This window comes from Sciurus vulgaris, assembly GCF_902686455.1.
Source record: "Sciurus vulgaris genome assembly, chromosome: 16".
Taxonomy (NCBI): Eukaryota; Metazoa; Chordata; class Mammalia; order Rodentia; family Sciuridae; genus Sciurus; species Sciurus vulgaris.
The window spans coordinates 317,471-330,613 of NC_136477.1; the positions used below are offsets into that span (position 1 = coordinate 317,471).

General features: G+C 61.5%; 1 protein-coding gene across 3 annotated transcripts; it reads left to right on the top strand.

The window, feature by feature from the left end:
- Positions 1–974: 974 nt before the first annotated feature.
- Positions 975–9,136, top strand: BSG (basigin (Ok blood group)). 3 transcript variants are annotated; one of them, XM_079116598.1, is made up of 9 exons: positions 1,024–1,102; positions 5,119–5,466; positions 6,277–6,433; positions 6,970–7,052; positions 7,171–7,307; positions 7,393–7,669; positions 8,175–8,199; positions 8,365–8,432; positions 8,508–9,136. In XM_079116598.1, the coding sequence occupies exons 1-8, from the start codon at positions 1,039–1,041 to the stop codon at positions 8,426–8,428; spliced, it is 1,155 nt and encodes a 384-aa protein (XP_078972724.1). In that variant the 5' UTR covers positions 1,024–1,038; the 3' UTR covers positions 8,429–8,432; positions 8,508–9,136. The 3 variants fall into 3 exon arrangements, with proteins under 3 accessions (XP_078972723.1, XP_078972724.1, XP_078972722.1); XM_079116597.1 differs by lacking the exon at positions 5,119–5,466 and having other exon boundaries at positions 975–1,102; XM_079116596.1 differs by lacking the exon at positions 1,024–1,102 and having other exon boundaries at positions 5,216–5,466; positions 8,567–9,136.
- The last annotated feature ends 4,007 nt before the right edge of the window (positions 9,137–13,143 follow it).

Below are 13,143 nucleotides of genomic sequence, written 5' to 3' on the forward strand. Positions count from 1 at the left end.
GTCCCTTCTCTTCAAGCTTTCTGTCATCACTGGGGACCAGCAGCTACTCCCCCAAGCCTGGCAGAGCCCCCTCTTCTCACCCAGGGCTGTCTGAAGTTCTGTCCTCAGTTAAGTGTTATTTCTGCACATGGGGACCCCAGGGTCAGGTTCCCAAACAAGGACACAGAAACTGGCGGCCAGTTAAATCTGAATTTCCTTTGTATGACTGCCCAAAACCTGTACAGGAAACATGCTAAGAAATAATTCGCTCTCCCTCTGGGTCTAGTCTGAAGGCCCACCGGCTACTGCTGTGGTGGGGGATCTCCCTCCCCCCGCCAACTTAGCACCTGCTTTTCCTTTTATTGTGATGAAATTTACAGATATAAATTATACCTCCAAAAAGGGAAGAAAAAACAAAAATAAGCTAAAACTTACTTTTTAAAATTAACTTACAAAAGCTTTATTTGAATCTCATGTCCAAAAATGTGCCATTTTCACAAAATTTCAACCTTAAACTTTTAAAAATAACGGGGCAAGCGGGTCGGTGGCGCACGCTTGTAAACCAGCGACCTGGGAGGCTGAGGCAGGAGGATCTGGGAGTTCAAAGCCCAGTCTCAGCAAGCGAGGCCATGTCTAAAAAGTAACTAACAACAAAAAAGGGCTGGGGAGGTTGGCGATATAGCATAAGGCCCTGGGTTCAAATCCCCAGGACGGCAAACGTTCAATCCCCTGTACCAAAATAAATAAATAAACAACAGAACGAGAAGCCGCGAAGCCCGCCCCTCCCACAGGCCCCGCCCCCGCCGTCCGGCAACACGGCCCCGCCCCCAGGCCGGAGGCGTGGCCCGCTGGGGTCACGTGATGCTGCCACCGCCTCCCGGGCGGCTTCCGTAGTAGGAGCCGGCTGGGCGGCGCCGGGCATACGTTGCGTGTGCGCGCGTGCGCAAGGCGTGGCGTCCGGCCGTGCCCCGCCCTGTGACGCCACCTGCGTGCGCGCGCCCGGCAGCGCTTCGCTCTTATAGCGCCGGGACAGGGACGGGCGCGGGGACGACGGGCGACATGGCGGCTACGCTGCTGCTCCTGGGTTTGGCGCTGTTGGGCGTTCAGGGCGCCTCCGCGGCGGGTGAGGAGCAGGCCGGGTTCGCGGGTCCCCGGGAGGTGTGAAGGGGCCGGGCCTGGAGCAGGGGCCCGCCGCCCGAGGTCCCCACCCCGAGGACCGGGTGGAGAGGTTGACCCTGGGGTGTCTCGCCGTACTGCGGTGCCTGGGGCGACGTCCCCGCGGCTTGAGGGGGAGAGGGCCCCTGGGGTTCGAGAGTGGAGGGGGTCCGCGGCTGGGGCTAGGATGTGCCGAGAGGGACCCCTGGGCGTTCTGAGGGGGGACCTAGGGGATTGGAAGTGGAGGGGATATCCTGGGGAGTCCTGGACCCCGTGGATGGGGGTGAGAAGTGATGCTGGGAGTCCTTGAGAGACAGTCATACCTGGGGCAGCATTCCCAAGACTTGGGGGAGAAGGAGTATAGGAGGTGTCCACCTGGGGGGTGACATCCTGAGGTTTGGGGGCCCTGGGCTGAGGATCACCCTATGCCTCAGGGAGCCTCAACAGAAGGGGGCAGGGTGGAGGGGTGCTGCCAAGTGTGAAGCCCCTGATCCTGCTGGTTCCTGCAAACAAGGGAAGACCTTGGGGAGTTCCTGGGGGTGGCAGTGACAGTCAGAGCTGCCCCAGTGTCCCTTCTTGGAAGTGTGGGTGCAAAGTCCCTGATCATATTTGGAGATGATCTCTCCTGTCTGACCAGAAAGGGGAAAGATTGTTCTTGGAAGAAGGGCTCAGAGGCATTGGCGATGGCCTTTGGCAGGGGAAGGAGATTCAACTCTGGGTGCTTAAGGAGCCCCTCTCGAGGAGATCGGGGCTCCCAGCTGGTCCAGTGCCTGCCCAGCCCATGTCCACAGTCTGGACCCTGCAAGGCCTGTGGGATGCCTGCATGGTGACCCATCCTGCCTGGTTATGCAGACAGCTCTTGCACCTCTGTTACTGTGCTGCTGGAGCCACGACCTCCTCCTACAGGGCTTGGCACCATCTGGAAAATGGCTGTGTGCGCAGATGAACACTGGGACCGCATGCAAGGAATGGCTCTGGCACTCTCAGTACTGGGCCTGGAGGAATTATCATTCTTGGTGGGATTTGGACCCTGTCTCCATCTGGCACACACTTGTGCTCCCTGAGTCTGGTCTGTACTGCTCTCTTGAATGTTGTCTGATCTGGGGCAGAGTGAGATGGTGTCCAATCCATTTCCTCCCTTACAAGTGGACAAATGGAGGCCTAGGAGGGGAGTCAGGTGTTCAAGGCAGAAGCAACATTGCCTCAGCTTCTGGGATTAAAGCAGGAAGTGCTGTTTTGGCAGACTTGGTGCTCTGTGCTGCACACAGGGGCCTTCTGGGAAGAGGGCCAAGGGGTGTTTCTCCAGAAGAGCAAGATGGCACTCTTACTTCATTGGGGAATTTTCTTCCTTTATTTGAGCCCCCCCCCCATTTGGTACTGGGTTAAGATTTATCACACAGAGAATGAAGGCAGAACACAGGGGTCTGGTGTTCTACTGCAGGGGGCCCAGGCTTTAGCCAGGCAGCAGTGCCTGAGCAGTGGATGCAGGGCATTGGACAAGGGCCAGAGAGGGGGCTGCCAATAGCAGAAGCTTCACCCAGTGCTCCTGACCCATTTTAATGTTTTCCTCGGTCCATAATTAAAAGGGCCCTTTATTGGCCTCCTCCCAGGCAAGGGCCTTAGTCCCAGCAATGAGGCTTGCTCTCTGGGGCGATGCAGATTGGAGCCCCCACAAGGTGAATGAGGAAGAGAAACTGCAGGGGGGAGGGGCTGGAGCCATACCGACTCTGCCTGGGTTAGGTTCAGTGCTCTGGGTTAGGTTCAGTGCTCCGCCTACAGTGGCTAAGTGGGTGGAGGACCTTTGCCTTGTCCAAGCCCAAGCCAGTTTTTGCCAACAGAAAGCTAACGGCTGGCAGACCCCCTGCTCTCCCCTGGATGGCACAGGGAGCTTTGTGGCACTGATGTGTCCCTGGCAGAGCCTCAGTGGTGTGGGAGGTGTATGGGGTACCTGGGGTGTGTGTCTGTGCTTGATCATCTGACTCACTTTTGTACCTGTGCCCTTGGAGGGACTCAGCCTGAGGGTCAGGGTGTATAGCCCACCCACACAGAGTGGATATCCTGCGTCTTGTGGTGTAGTGGTGCTGGGGTGGAGCCCCTTTCTTCTGAGTGCAGCTTCTCTTGGCCAGCTTGCCCCTCAGAAGCTCCTACTGGGCCCTGCCAAGGTGGGCGCCCCGGGTGGCATTTGCTAGCCATTTGACTTAACCTGAGCCTCAGGAGATGGGTAGGTGAGGGGACATGCCCACAGCCAGCCTCCCAGCACGTCCTCCCACTCCTGGCAGCTCTGCGTGGGGGAGGAGGGAGGCTGGGCGTGGGCGGCCGTGCTGCGCTCTCTGGGAGGGGCCCTCTACCATATACGGTCTTAGCCTGCAGCGGCCTGGCCTCATGCCCTGCCCGGTTGCAAGTGGCAGGAGAGAGGGTGGCTGTTTTTAGATGAAGGTGAGTGCTGGATGTGGGTTGCAGATCACATGGCAGGTTCCAGTCTTGTCTTCTCCAGGCGGGTAGTGGAGGGACAGGGCTCCCCATGGCCTCTGCTCTTGGGTGCTGGCATCACCCCCAAAGCTCTGCCCAGTGAAAGGCAGCCATAGGCTGCACCCTCCTGTGTCTGTGGCCACTTAGAGGGAATGTGGACCTGCGCACGGAGCCTGGCTTCATTTCCCACAGGACCCCTCACATTCCCAAGACTGAAACATAGAGACCTCCTCTGGTTCCCTGGTGTGTGACCATTAGGCCCAAGTAGCCCCAGAGACAGGGCAGCCATGTCCAGGCATGTCAGCATCTACAGCCCCTCTTTAGGAGCCTGGTAGAGAGGTGAGGCTGGGGCAGGTGAGGGTCAGCCTGAGAACCGAGGTGGCAACTTGGGAGCCACTTGCCAAGAAGCCCCTGGGGAAGTAAGGTTGAGCCCAGAAGCAGGTTCTGAGGCCAAGGAACGCCCTGCCCAGAAGCAGGAAGGCGCTCACTTCCTGCCCTGACTCACTGCTCCCACTCTGCCCCAAGCTGCTAGTTTTGCAGTCAGGGAAATCTCGTCTCCCATGAAATGTAGGTTACCTGGAGGTGATCTTTTCATAAAAATGGCCCTGCCAACAATCGCTAACTCTGTCATCCCCTGCCCTGCCTGCGGGTCTTGAAACCACTCAGTTGGGCAAGTGCCTGCCTTGCTCCAGAGCAGAGGACCTGGGACCTGGGGGACTGAGACCTCTCCTGCCCTGGGAGTTGGGGCCCCTACCTGCCTGTGCATCTGCAGACGTGCTCTGCCCCAGGCAGTTTCAGGGCGCATGTGTCAGTGGCAGCAGTGAGGGATCTGAGTGTCCTCTGCCCTCTGTAGTTCTGAGACCTTCTGTCCCATTTCAAAGAAAGAACCTGCAGGTCGCCAGAGACGGGGACTAAGATCCCACCAGGAGGGCCTGCTCCTCCACCATTTGGGCTGCTCTCCATGTCTGCCTGACTGGTTGCCCTGCAGGAATTCTGAGTGTGTCCTTGGGGAGGGAGGCCTGCCCTGTGGGGTTCTGGGGCTGATCTGCCCCAGGACTGATCCAAGCCTCAAGGGCAGAGGGACCCGCGCGTGCTTGGGAGTCTCTGAGTGGTGGTGTCTCTCCATGGAGGGGACGGGCTAAAGTGAGGTGCTGCCTGTGGGAACCGTCAGGAGGGCTCTGACAGGCCTCAGCCACAGCCTCCAGCTTCCGGCCTTGTGACTTGTTTGAAGCCATCTGTGATCTTGTAGTTGTGCTGCTAGTGTCCCCAGCAAGGATCCCGCCCAGGTGGGCGTGTGCCGAGCTGAGCTCCACCGGCTCCAGGCCTCAGTGTTCTTCCCCACCCTGCTGCACCCAGCTCCTCCCCACAAGCTGGAGGGAAGCAGTGTTCACTGTGGACAGCCCTAGCCAGCTCTGTGCCCAGGCCTGTGGTGTGGACGTCCTGGCCGGCACTCACCCTTTGCCCTCAGGTTTCTCCTCCCTCATAGTAATGGCGGCACTAACCCTTTCCCCATAGCCGGCTTCGTCAAGTCTCCACTCTCCCAAGAGGGGTGGGCGGGGGGCCGTGTGGAGCTGCACTGCCAGGCCGTGGGCAGCCCTGTCCCCGAGATCCAGTGGTGGTTTGAAGGGAACGGTCCCAATGACACCTGCTCCCAGCTCTGGGATGGCGCTCGGCTGGACCGCATCCACATCCACGCCACCTACCACCAGCATGCGGCCAGTAGTGTGTCCATCGACAAGCTCACCATGGAGGACGCAGGCACCTACGAGTGCCGGGCCAGCAACGACCCCGACCGCAACCACCTGACCCGGGCACCCAGGGTCAAGTGGGTCCGTGCCCAGGCGAGCGTGGTGGTCCTCGAACGTGAGTGGCCAGGGTGCCTGCCTCAGTTTCCCTTTTGTGCCACCCGGCCCCTGGCTCCTGCTCGGTAGCACCCAGATGCCCCCCACCCAGCTCTCCATCCTGCTCCCCACCAAGATCCCTCTCGCCTGAACCCAGGGACTCTCCTAGTCATGGGTGGGCTTGCTGCTCAGTGGGTGCTGGTGTAGCCTGCGGGAACAGGCAGGCCCTGCCCTCTGCTCTGGGTTCTCTGCATCCTGCTCCGTCCCTTCCGTCCATCTGCCCTGCTCTCCAGTGCCTGCCCAGCCCCCTCCATCCTGGCTGGCCCGTCTCCCCTGTGCGTCTGACCAGTGGGTCCAGGACCTGCCACTGAGCGTCCACACTGCTGTGCTCAGCCCAGGCATGGGCCTCCAGAACCCTGGGGGCGTCTCAGCTTTAGCTGTAAATGCTTTCAGAGTCAATTCCTGAAGGGCATGTCGCAGCCAACCAGGAGGTCTGCTCTGCTGGGAGCAGGGCTGTCTGGCTGCCCCTCAGCCCTGCAGCAGGTGAGGGTGAGGGTCTCAGCAGGCCCCAGCATGGGGCTGCTGTCCTGGACGGCAGTGTGTCCCTCATTCGTGAGGGCCAGGCCTGCAGGTGATGCCTTGGCCCTTGTTGGGGGTTTGGGAGGCGTCGTCTACCCTGAGCTAGTCAGATATCCACAGAGGTTCCTCAGGTCAGTGCTGCAGCAGCAGGAGAGGCGCCTTGGATGGGGCAGTGGCCTTGGTCTGCAGTGAGGACGCTGGTGGCTAGCGGGGTCCTCACTTCCTGTGTTGACCATCTTGCTTGGCTTCCTAGCGGGCACCATCTCGATCTCTGTGGAGAACATTGGCTCCAAGACACGGCTCACCTGTGCCTTGAATCATAGTGCTGCCCCGGTCACTGGTCACCAGTGGGTGAAAGGCGACAAGGTGCTGAAGGAGGACACGCTGTCTAACCTGCAGACAGAGTTTGAGTGAGTGGGGGCTGCTGCTGGCAGGCTTGGGCCCCCAGGGCCTGAGGCCCCAGGTGTCCTCTGAGGTGTGGAGGCAGTGTGGGCAGGCCACCCTGGACACTGGGGACACAGGTGCCACCTGGCCTGTTCCCCACCATGTCCTCAGGGTGCTCCTTGGGGCCCTGCACACCGGGAGGCCTCAGCAGCCGAGCACTGTACTGTTCTCTGCCCACCCCTGCAGCGGGGCCTTATCCTAACTGGGGCTCCTGGCTGGGAGCACAGGGCCCTTTGTGTTGGGCTTACTGGAGCAGACAGGCCATGGGCACAGAGCAGGCCGGTGGCTGCAGCAGGCTCATTAACTAGGGCTGGGGCCGCCTCTGGTCCACGTCCCCTCCTCACTGGGCATCCCTGGCAGGTTGCTGCCCACAGCCTTGCCAGGGCTCTGTGAGGCTGGGTCAGGACAGCCCTCTGCTGGCCACAGGCACCCAGAGGCCCCAGTTCTTAGGTGCAGGGCCACCCCACCCTGCAGAACCAGGCTCACCCCTGCCTAATTGCAGGGTGGACATGGAGGACGGCTCGGGCAGGTACTTCTGTGTCTTCCTTCCTGAGTCCATGGGCAGGGCTGAGATCACAGTGAACGGTGAGTGCATGACAGGGGACACCTGCACGGGGCCTGGGTGGGGCTCTGCCTGGAGGCTGAGGGGCCCAGGAGCAGCTCTGCAGGGTCTGGGCATCAGGCTTCCTCCTTGTCTCTCCAGGGCCCCCCAAGATTAAGGCTGTGAAGAAGTCTGAGCACGCCAATGAGGGGGAGGCAGTCACTCTGGTCTGTAAGTCAGACTCCTACCCACCCGTCACCGACTGGGCCTGGTACAAAATGGTCGGCTCCCATTACCAGGTGAGGGCCTACACTGGGCACCCGGGGCTGCAGGACCACAGGTAGGGACCCTGAACTCCCGTCCAGTCTGACATAGTCCCCCTAGGTCATCGCCAACGGCTCCCAGAGCAAGTTCTACGTGAGCTCCTCAGAGGCCAGGTCCGAGCTGCACATCCAGAACCTGGACATGGGCACCGATCCTGGCACCTATGTGTGCAACGGCACCAGCCAGGAGGGCACAGCGCGGGCTGAGATCACACTGCGCGTGCGCAGCCGCCTGGCCGCCCTCTGGCCCTTCCTGGGCATCGTGGCCGAGGTGCTGGTGCTGGTCACCATAATCTTCATCTATGAGAAGCGGCGAAAGCCGGATGAGACCCTGGATGGTGAGCGGCAGCCACGGGGGCCTGTGGGTGGGTGGGGCCCTGGGGAAGGCGAGGCTGCCCACAGCCTCACTGCCCCTTTTCTCCTCCCTCGGCCACAAGCTGGCATCCTCCACGGTAAGTGGTGCTCTCTGCACCCCCAGGTGCCCTCTGGCCACTGCAGGCTTGAGGGCTGTGGGGCCGGCGAGCCCTTGACTGCATGGCGTGGCTTGGGGCCCCGAGCACCTGACGAGGCTGCCGTGAGGCGGCAGCCCTGAGCCTCTGCTGGTGCTGGGCGCGGTGCCTTCACGCCTGCCCTGGATGTGGGCTGCCTGCATGGGACAGGGCCCTGGGCTGTGCCTGGCTGTTCCTTAGCCAGGGGGCGGGCAAGGCCAAAGCCACAGTGCGTTTGGGGTGCACGGCGAGGGTGGGAGTACCAGCTTCCCTGCACGGCCACTGCCTGGAAGGGCCTGTCGCTCGTGGCCCACTGATACCCGTCTCCTCTCTTCCATGTTGGCTGCACCCACAGATGACGATGCTGGCGCAGCTCCGCTGTAAGTCCCAGCACCAAGGGAGGGTCGGGAGCTCCAGGGTGGGGCCCAGACCTCCCTGGGCCCTCGGTGGGCGGGCAGGCCGGCAGGGTGCTGCGGAGGCGTGGTGGGGCTTGGGGACGCTCTGTCCTCCAACACGTGACCTGAGGCCCTGCCCTGTGTCCCCAGGAAGAGCAGCGGGCACCATGTGAACGACAAGGGCAAGAGCGTCCGTCAGAGGAATGCCACCTGAGCAGGTGCACGGCGGCTCTGGGACCCCTGGCCCCAGGGTGCAGGGTGGGGCTGGTATTGAGGGACCCCTGCCCCCCCAGGCACCCCAGGACGGGAACCGCGTGCTGGAGCCCAGTGTGTGCATCTGTGCCTCCAGCAGGAGCCCATCCCCGTGTGCAAGATCCCGGATCCTCTCACCTCCGAGAAAGCCCACCCTGCCAGAGCAAGCCAGCCAGAGTGCAGCCCTGCTCCCGTTCTAGTTGAGACAAAGTAGGGTTTACGCGTAGACTGCTGTAGGTGTTCTCCTCTTTAAATGTGTCACTGGAGCCCAAGTGTCTGAGTCTTCTGGCCATGCCTGGGCTCCCGGGTGGGCGTGTGGCCCTCCCCCAGCCCCCAGGTTCAGCCCTCTGCCTATCTGAAGCCAGCGCTGTGTAACTGCCCCTGAGCTTCCATGGTTGTTTCTTTGTGAGGGTTGCAGGTCTGGTTTTGACCCAGGAGCGACTCAGGGACAGCTCAGACCTCTTGGTGGTGGAGGGGGGCCTGTCCATCTACTCACTCACTTGCAGAGTGACCCCTTCACTGCTCCCAAGTGACCCCCCACTCCCTCCCAATGTCTGCATGCCAGGGGACAGGACACCAGGACTCCCCAGCTCCAACTGTGAGGATAGCAGCGCCCCCTTCCAGTGTCGGGCTTGGTGGGAACCCTACAATAAAGACTGACCCCATCCCGCCTTGTGCTCACCTTGGCTGTGATGACCGCAGGTGGCAGGACCCTGTGGGTGGCACCGTCCTGCAAGCACCCAGGGCAGTGAGTGGAGTCACAGGTGTGGGAGGCCTGTGGGCAGCCTCTTTGCTGTCCCCTCCAAGTGCTCTGAACCTGGAGCCCAAGTGTCTTGCCCTGTGAGTCCCGCGAGGTTCAGGAACAGGCGGCACCTCTGCAGGGGGTGGCCTGGGCCTCACTCCAGCTGCCTGTGAGACAATTTGCCTGCCAGTCCCTGCCTTGCTGGGTGCCTCCCTGCCCCTCAGGAAGCTGAGGCAGGAGGATTGTAAGTTTGGGGCCAGCCTGGGCAACTTAGCGAGACCCTGTCTCAAGAGAAAAATGGAGGGGGTGTGTTCTGTCGCTAGCACCACACACAAACCGAGGCCTGAGGGCACTATGGGTAGTGCCCACAATGAAGGGGGCCTGACCTCAAGAAGGGGTTGCCTGCACACAGCCTGCCCCAGTCCCCTGCCTGTTCTGGCTGCTGGGTACAGGTTCTAGAGGGGAGAGCGCCCTGCGAGGGCCTGGAGCAGAGATCCGGCCTTTGGCAACACTCCTCCCCAGTTCCCAGGAAAGCAGAAACCTGGTCAGATGTGAAATTGGCATATCTCAGGGTGGGGAGTGGATCCAGAGAAGCAGGAAAATCCTGGCCCGTGGCCCATCCCTAGGGCAATCGGCCTCAAGATTGGCCAGAAGCCTAGGATGACTTTGGGGCTGCACCATGCCCTCTCCTCCGCTGCCACCAGGGGGCCCCATGCACTCAGCGAGATCCTTGCCAGGGCACGTGGGCATCCCACCCAGAAGATCAACTGGGCCAGCCCCTCATGGCCCAGCCCTGGGCCACTGGCTGCCTGGCCTCTGCACATCTCCAGCTGGACCCACCTGAGTCCTCACCTGCCTGCATAAGGCCTGGAGTCCCAGGCAGCACCTGGTAGCCATTTACTCCAACCCGTCACAGGGGTGCCCACTTGGGGCACACTGGTACCTGTGGTATGCCTAGGCTGGATGGCCCACCCGGGGACACTGCCCAGCCCAGCCTGCTTGGGGCTGCTTCCCTGGGGGCCGAGCGCTGCCCGTCCTGCTGTGTTGCTCCCTCTACCTAGATGGGCTGGCAGAGCCTCCAGACAAGGTCATGAGGTGAGGGTGGGGCTGCTCTCCAGGATTCTCTGCCCACGTGTGCCCCGTGCAGCCCGCAGGCACTCCACCTGTCCTGCGCAGCCCTGGCTAGCGCCAGGCCACTGCTAGGTGTCTGCAGTGCTGCGAAACAGGCCTGTTTCCTAGGGGTGAGGTGGGGACCCACCGCACCAGATGAATGACCTTCGTCTAGCGCTTGAAGCCTTTGGGAGGTGGCAGCCAGGGTCCCCAGGAACTGTGGGGTCTCAGCAGTCCCAGCCCCCAGGGGGCAGAGGGGCAGGGCCAGGGCTAGGCGGCCTTGCACAAACAGGGGCTCATTCATGGGCTGGACTCCACCCAGACTGGCAGCTGGTGGCCAGCTCCTGCTCCAGGCTGACTGCTGCCAGCCTCCCCCCCACCCCGGCCCTTCCTGCCCCCTGCCTCCCAGCCCTGCTGTGCTCCCACCATCCTGGGGCCTTGGGGGCACTGAGGCCCAGGAGGGAGTGGCTGCCTGGCACAGCTGAGGGGTGAGGAGCCCTGAAGCAGAATCACTAGAGGAGGGGGTCACCAGACATGGGTCTCTCCACCTCAGGACAGAAAACCTGAGCAAATGCCAAATGGACAGCACAGAGCTCCCTCCCTGTGCAGACACTGAGGAGATAGGCTGGGCGCTGCAGCCAGCCACACCCACCACCCACCTCAGGGCTGCGTGTGGCTGAGACCTGCCCGACTGCCCCTTCCCAAGCCTAGTTTCACCCACGTAAACCTGGGCCCAGTCTGGCCAGGCAAAGGCTTGGATGTTCACTGAGTGCGGGGTGGGCTTCCTGGTTTGAGTCCACCTCCCTGGTCCTAATCCTGCGTTGCTCACATTCGGTGAGCTGGACCTGCGGGGGGGCTTCGGAAGTGCTGTGACGGTGCAGCAGAGGGAAGCCTGGAGCAGGACACCTGTGAGCAGCAGGGCAGGGAGGAGGTCTGACGTCCAGTGCTGGGCCACCCGTGCCAGAAACAGCAGGGCATGGGGGTTTCCTCAGAGGCAATGGGACCCACGAGGTTCAAAGCAGCAGAACAGTATGGACTACCCAGGGGTCAACTGTGGCCCCCAAGCCCTAGATCTCTCTGCTTCTCACCCAAGCCAGTGTGATCTAGCCTCAAGGCCTTTGCACAGGCCATGGTGCCTGCCTGGACCTGCTTTCCCCCAGAAGTCCTTGTGGCACTGTTCCTCCCATTTCAGGCTTTCCTGGACATCCACTTCCTCATCCCCTCTGGCTGGTGTTCCTGCCAGTGGACAAGACGAGATCTTGAAAGCTTGCATTCCCTGTGCTTGTTGTGTCTCCTCTGCCTGACCGTGGGCCCCACTCTGAATCCCAGTCCCTGGATCAGGTGCTTAATGAGTATTTCTTGAATAACTGGATAAATGGCAAGCTCTCTGGCCTGAGCGGGTGGTTAGTGTGAGCTGTCCCCGAGTTCGCTGGTGATGCCTGGCCTAGGGTGGGGGCCGTGGGTGGGGAGGAGTTGCCAGAGCCTAGTGACCAGGACCCCAGGCTCAGAAAGGGATTAGGGCCCCCAGAGCCCCTGAATCCTTTGTGAATCATGGGCAGCAGTAGAGTCCATCAGCCTCTCCCTCTGCCAGGCACGGTGGGTCCCTTGGCAGCCAGGCCTGTCTCCTCTCCATGCAGCAGCAAGCCCCAGGGCTCTGGCAACTTGCCCAGTCTGACATCTTCCCAGGGTGAATATAAAAGAGCCCCCTTCAGCCAGAACATGCATCTGCCTGGGGTGGGCTGCAGCCTGGCACTGCCAACTCTGCTGCTGACTGCTCAGGGGTGAAATGGGGGTCCCCAGGTTCAGGTAGCCTGGCAGGAGTGACGGGGCTCAGCGCATCCACCGTCAGATGAGACAAGCTCTGGGGCAGGGCCTGTCCCTCAGTTACTACTGAACACCTGCTATGTGCCTGACAAGCCACATCTCCACCCTCCTGGCCTCAGTGTCCCAGGAGGAGGAGGGCATCCAGAGTCATTGTCCAATGTGACATCAAGCCAGGAAGATCATGAAATCCAGGGGGTCCAGGAGGGTTCTGGGGGAGAAGGGCTCAGGAGGGTCCAGGGGTGTCTAGGAGGGTCCCAGGCAGCAGGATCCCCACCATTTCCAAGCCCTCCCTTCCTTGTGGGGGCCTCTCCTCTCTCTCCACTTCCTTTGAGCCCCTCCGACTCATGTCAGCCTCCCCCACTCTGCAGTGGAGCTGGGGTAGAGTGGGGGACTAGAGTCAGGCCCGAGGTGACCTTGCAGAGCCCACTGGGGCAGCTCGACCCTGACCCCTCAGGAGAAGCCTGAAACCATTGGAAGGCAATGGTGAACTAAAGCCACCAGGCTCAGGGAGTCCCCCGTGAGCTCCAGGGCGCCATTTGGGGTTGGGGTAGACAGTTCCCTCGGGTGGCTCTATTGACCTCTTCCTGCAGGAATCTACCTCGGTCTCCCACATGCAGATTCAGGAGAGGGGATGAGCGTGGGTTCGCCAGCCTCTCAAAACTGACCACACAGCCCTGCAGGCAGCTCCCCAAGCACGTTCAAGGGGCTTTGTCCAGTGCGCGCGTGCGACAGAGCCAGGGCCCTGGTGGCCTTTACAAGCAATTTTTTATTAAGGAAATTTGCACCTAGGGAAAGGAAGGAGGCCGGCACCAGCGCGGGGGCGGCGCGTCTCCCGAACCGGCGTCACCTCCGGATAGAGGTGAGCCGGAGGCGCGGGGAAGGGCCTCGCAGAGGTCGCGCGCAGAGGCCCCGGCCCACAGGCTGGGCTCGGTGACCTTGGGTACGACCTTCCACCTCGCGGGCCTCAGTTTCCCCTCGGAGAGAGGCCTGGACGAGCCTCC

Excerpts from the sequence above, each read along its gene's own strand:
- BSG (XM_079116598.1), top strand. The coding sequence starts at position 1,039 with ATGGCGGCTACGCTGCTGCTCCTGGGTTTGGCGCTGTTGGGCGTTCAG. Across the intron at positions 7,308-7,392 it reads TGGTCGGCTCCCATTACCAG|GTCATCGCCAACGGCTCCCA; the intron begins GTGAGGGCCTAC and ends TAGTCCCCCTAG. Across the intron at positions 8,200-8,364 it reads GATGCTGGCGCAGCTCCGCT|GAAGAGCAGCGGGCACCATG; the intron begins GTAAGTCCCAGC and ends CTGTGTCCCCAG.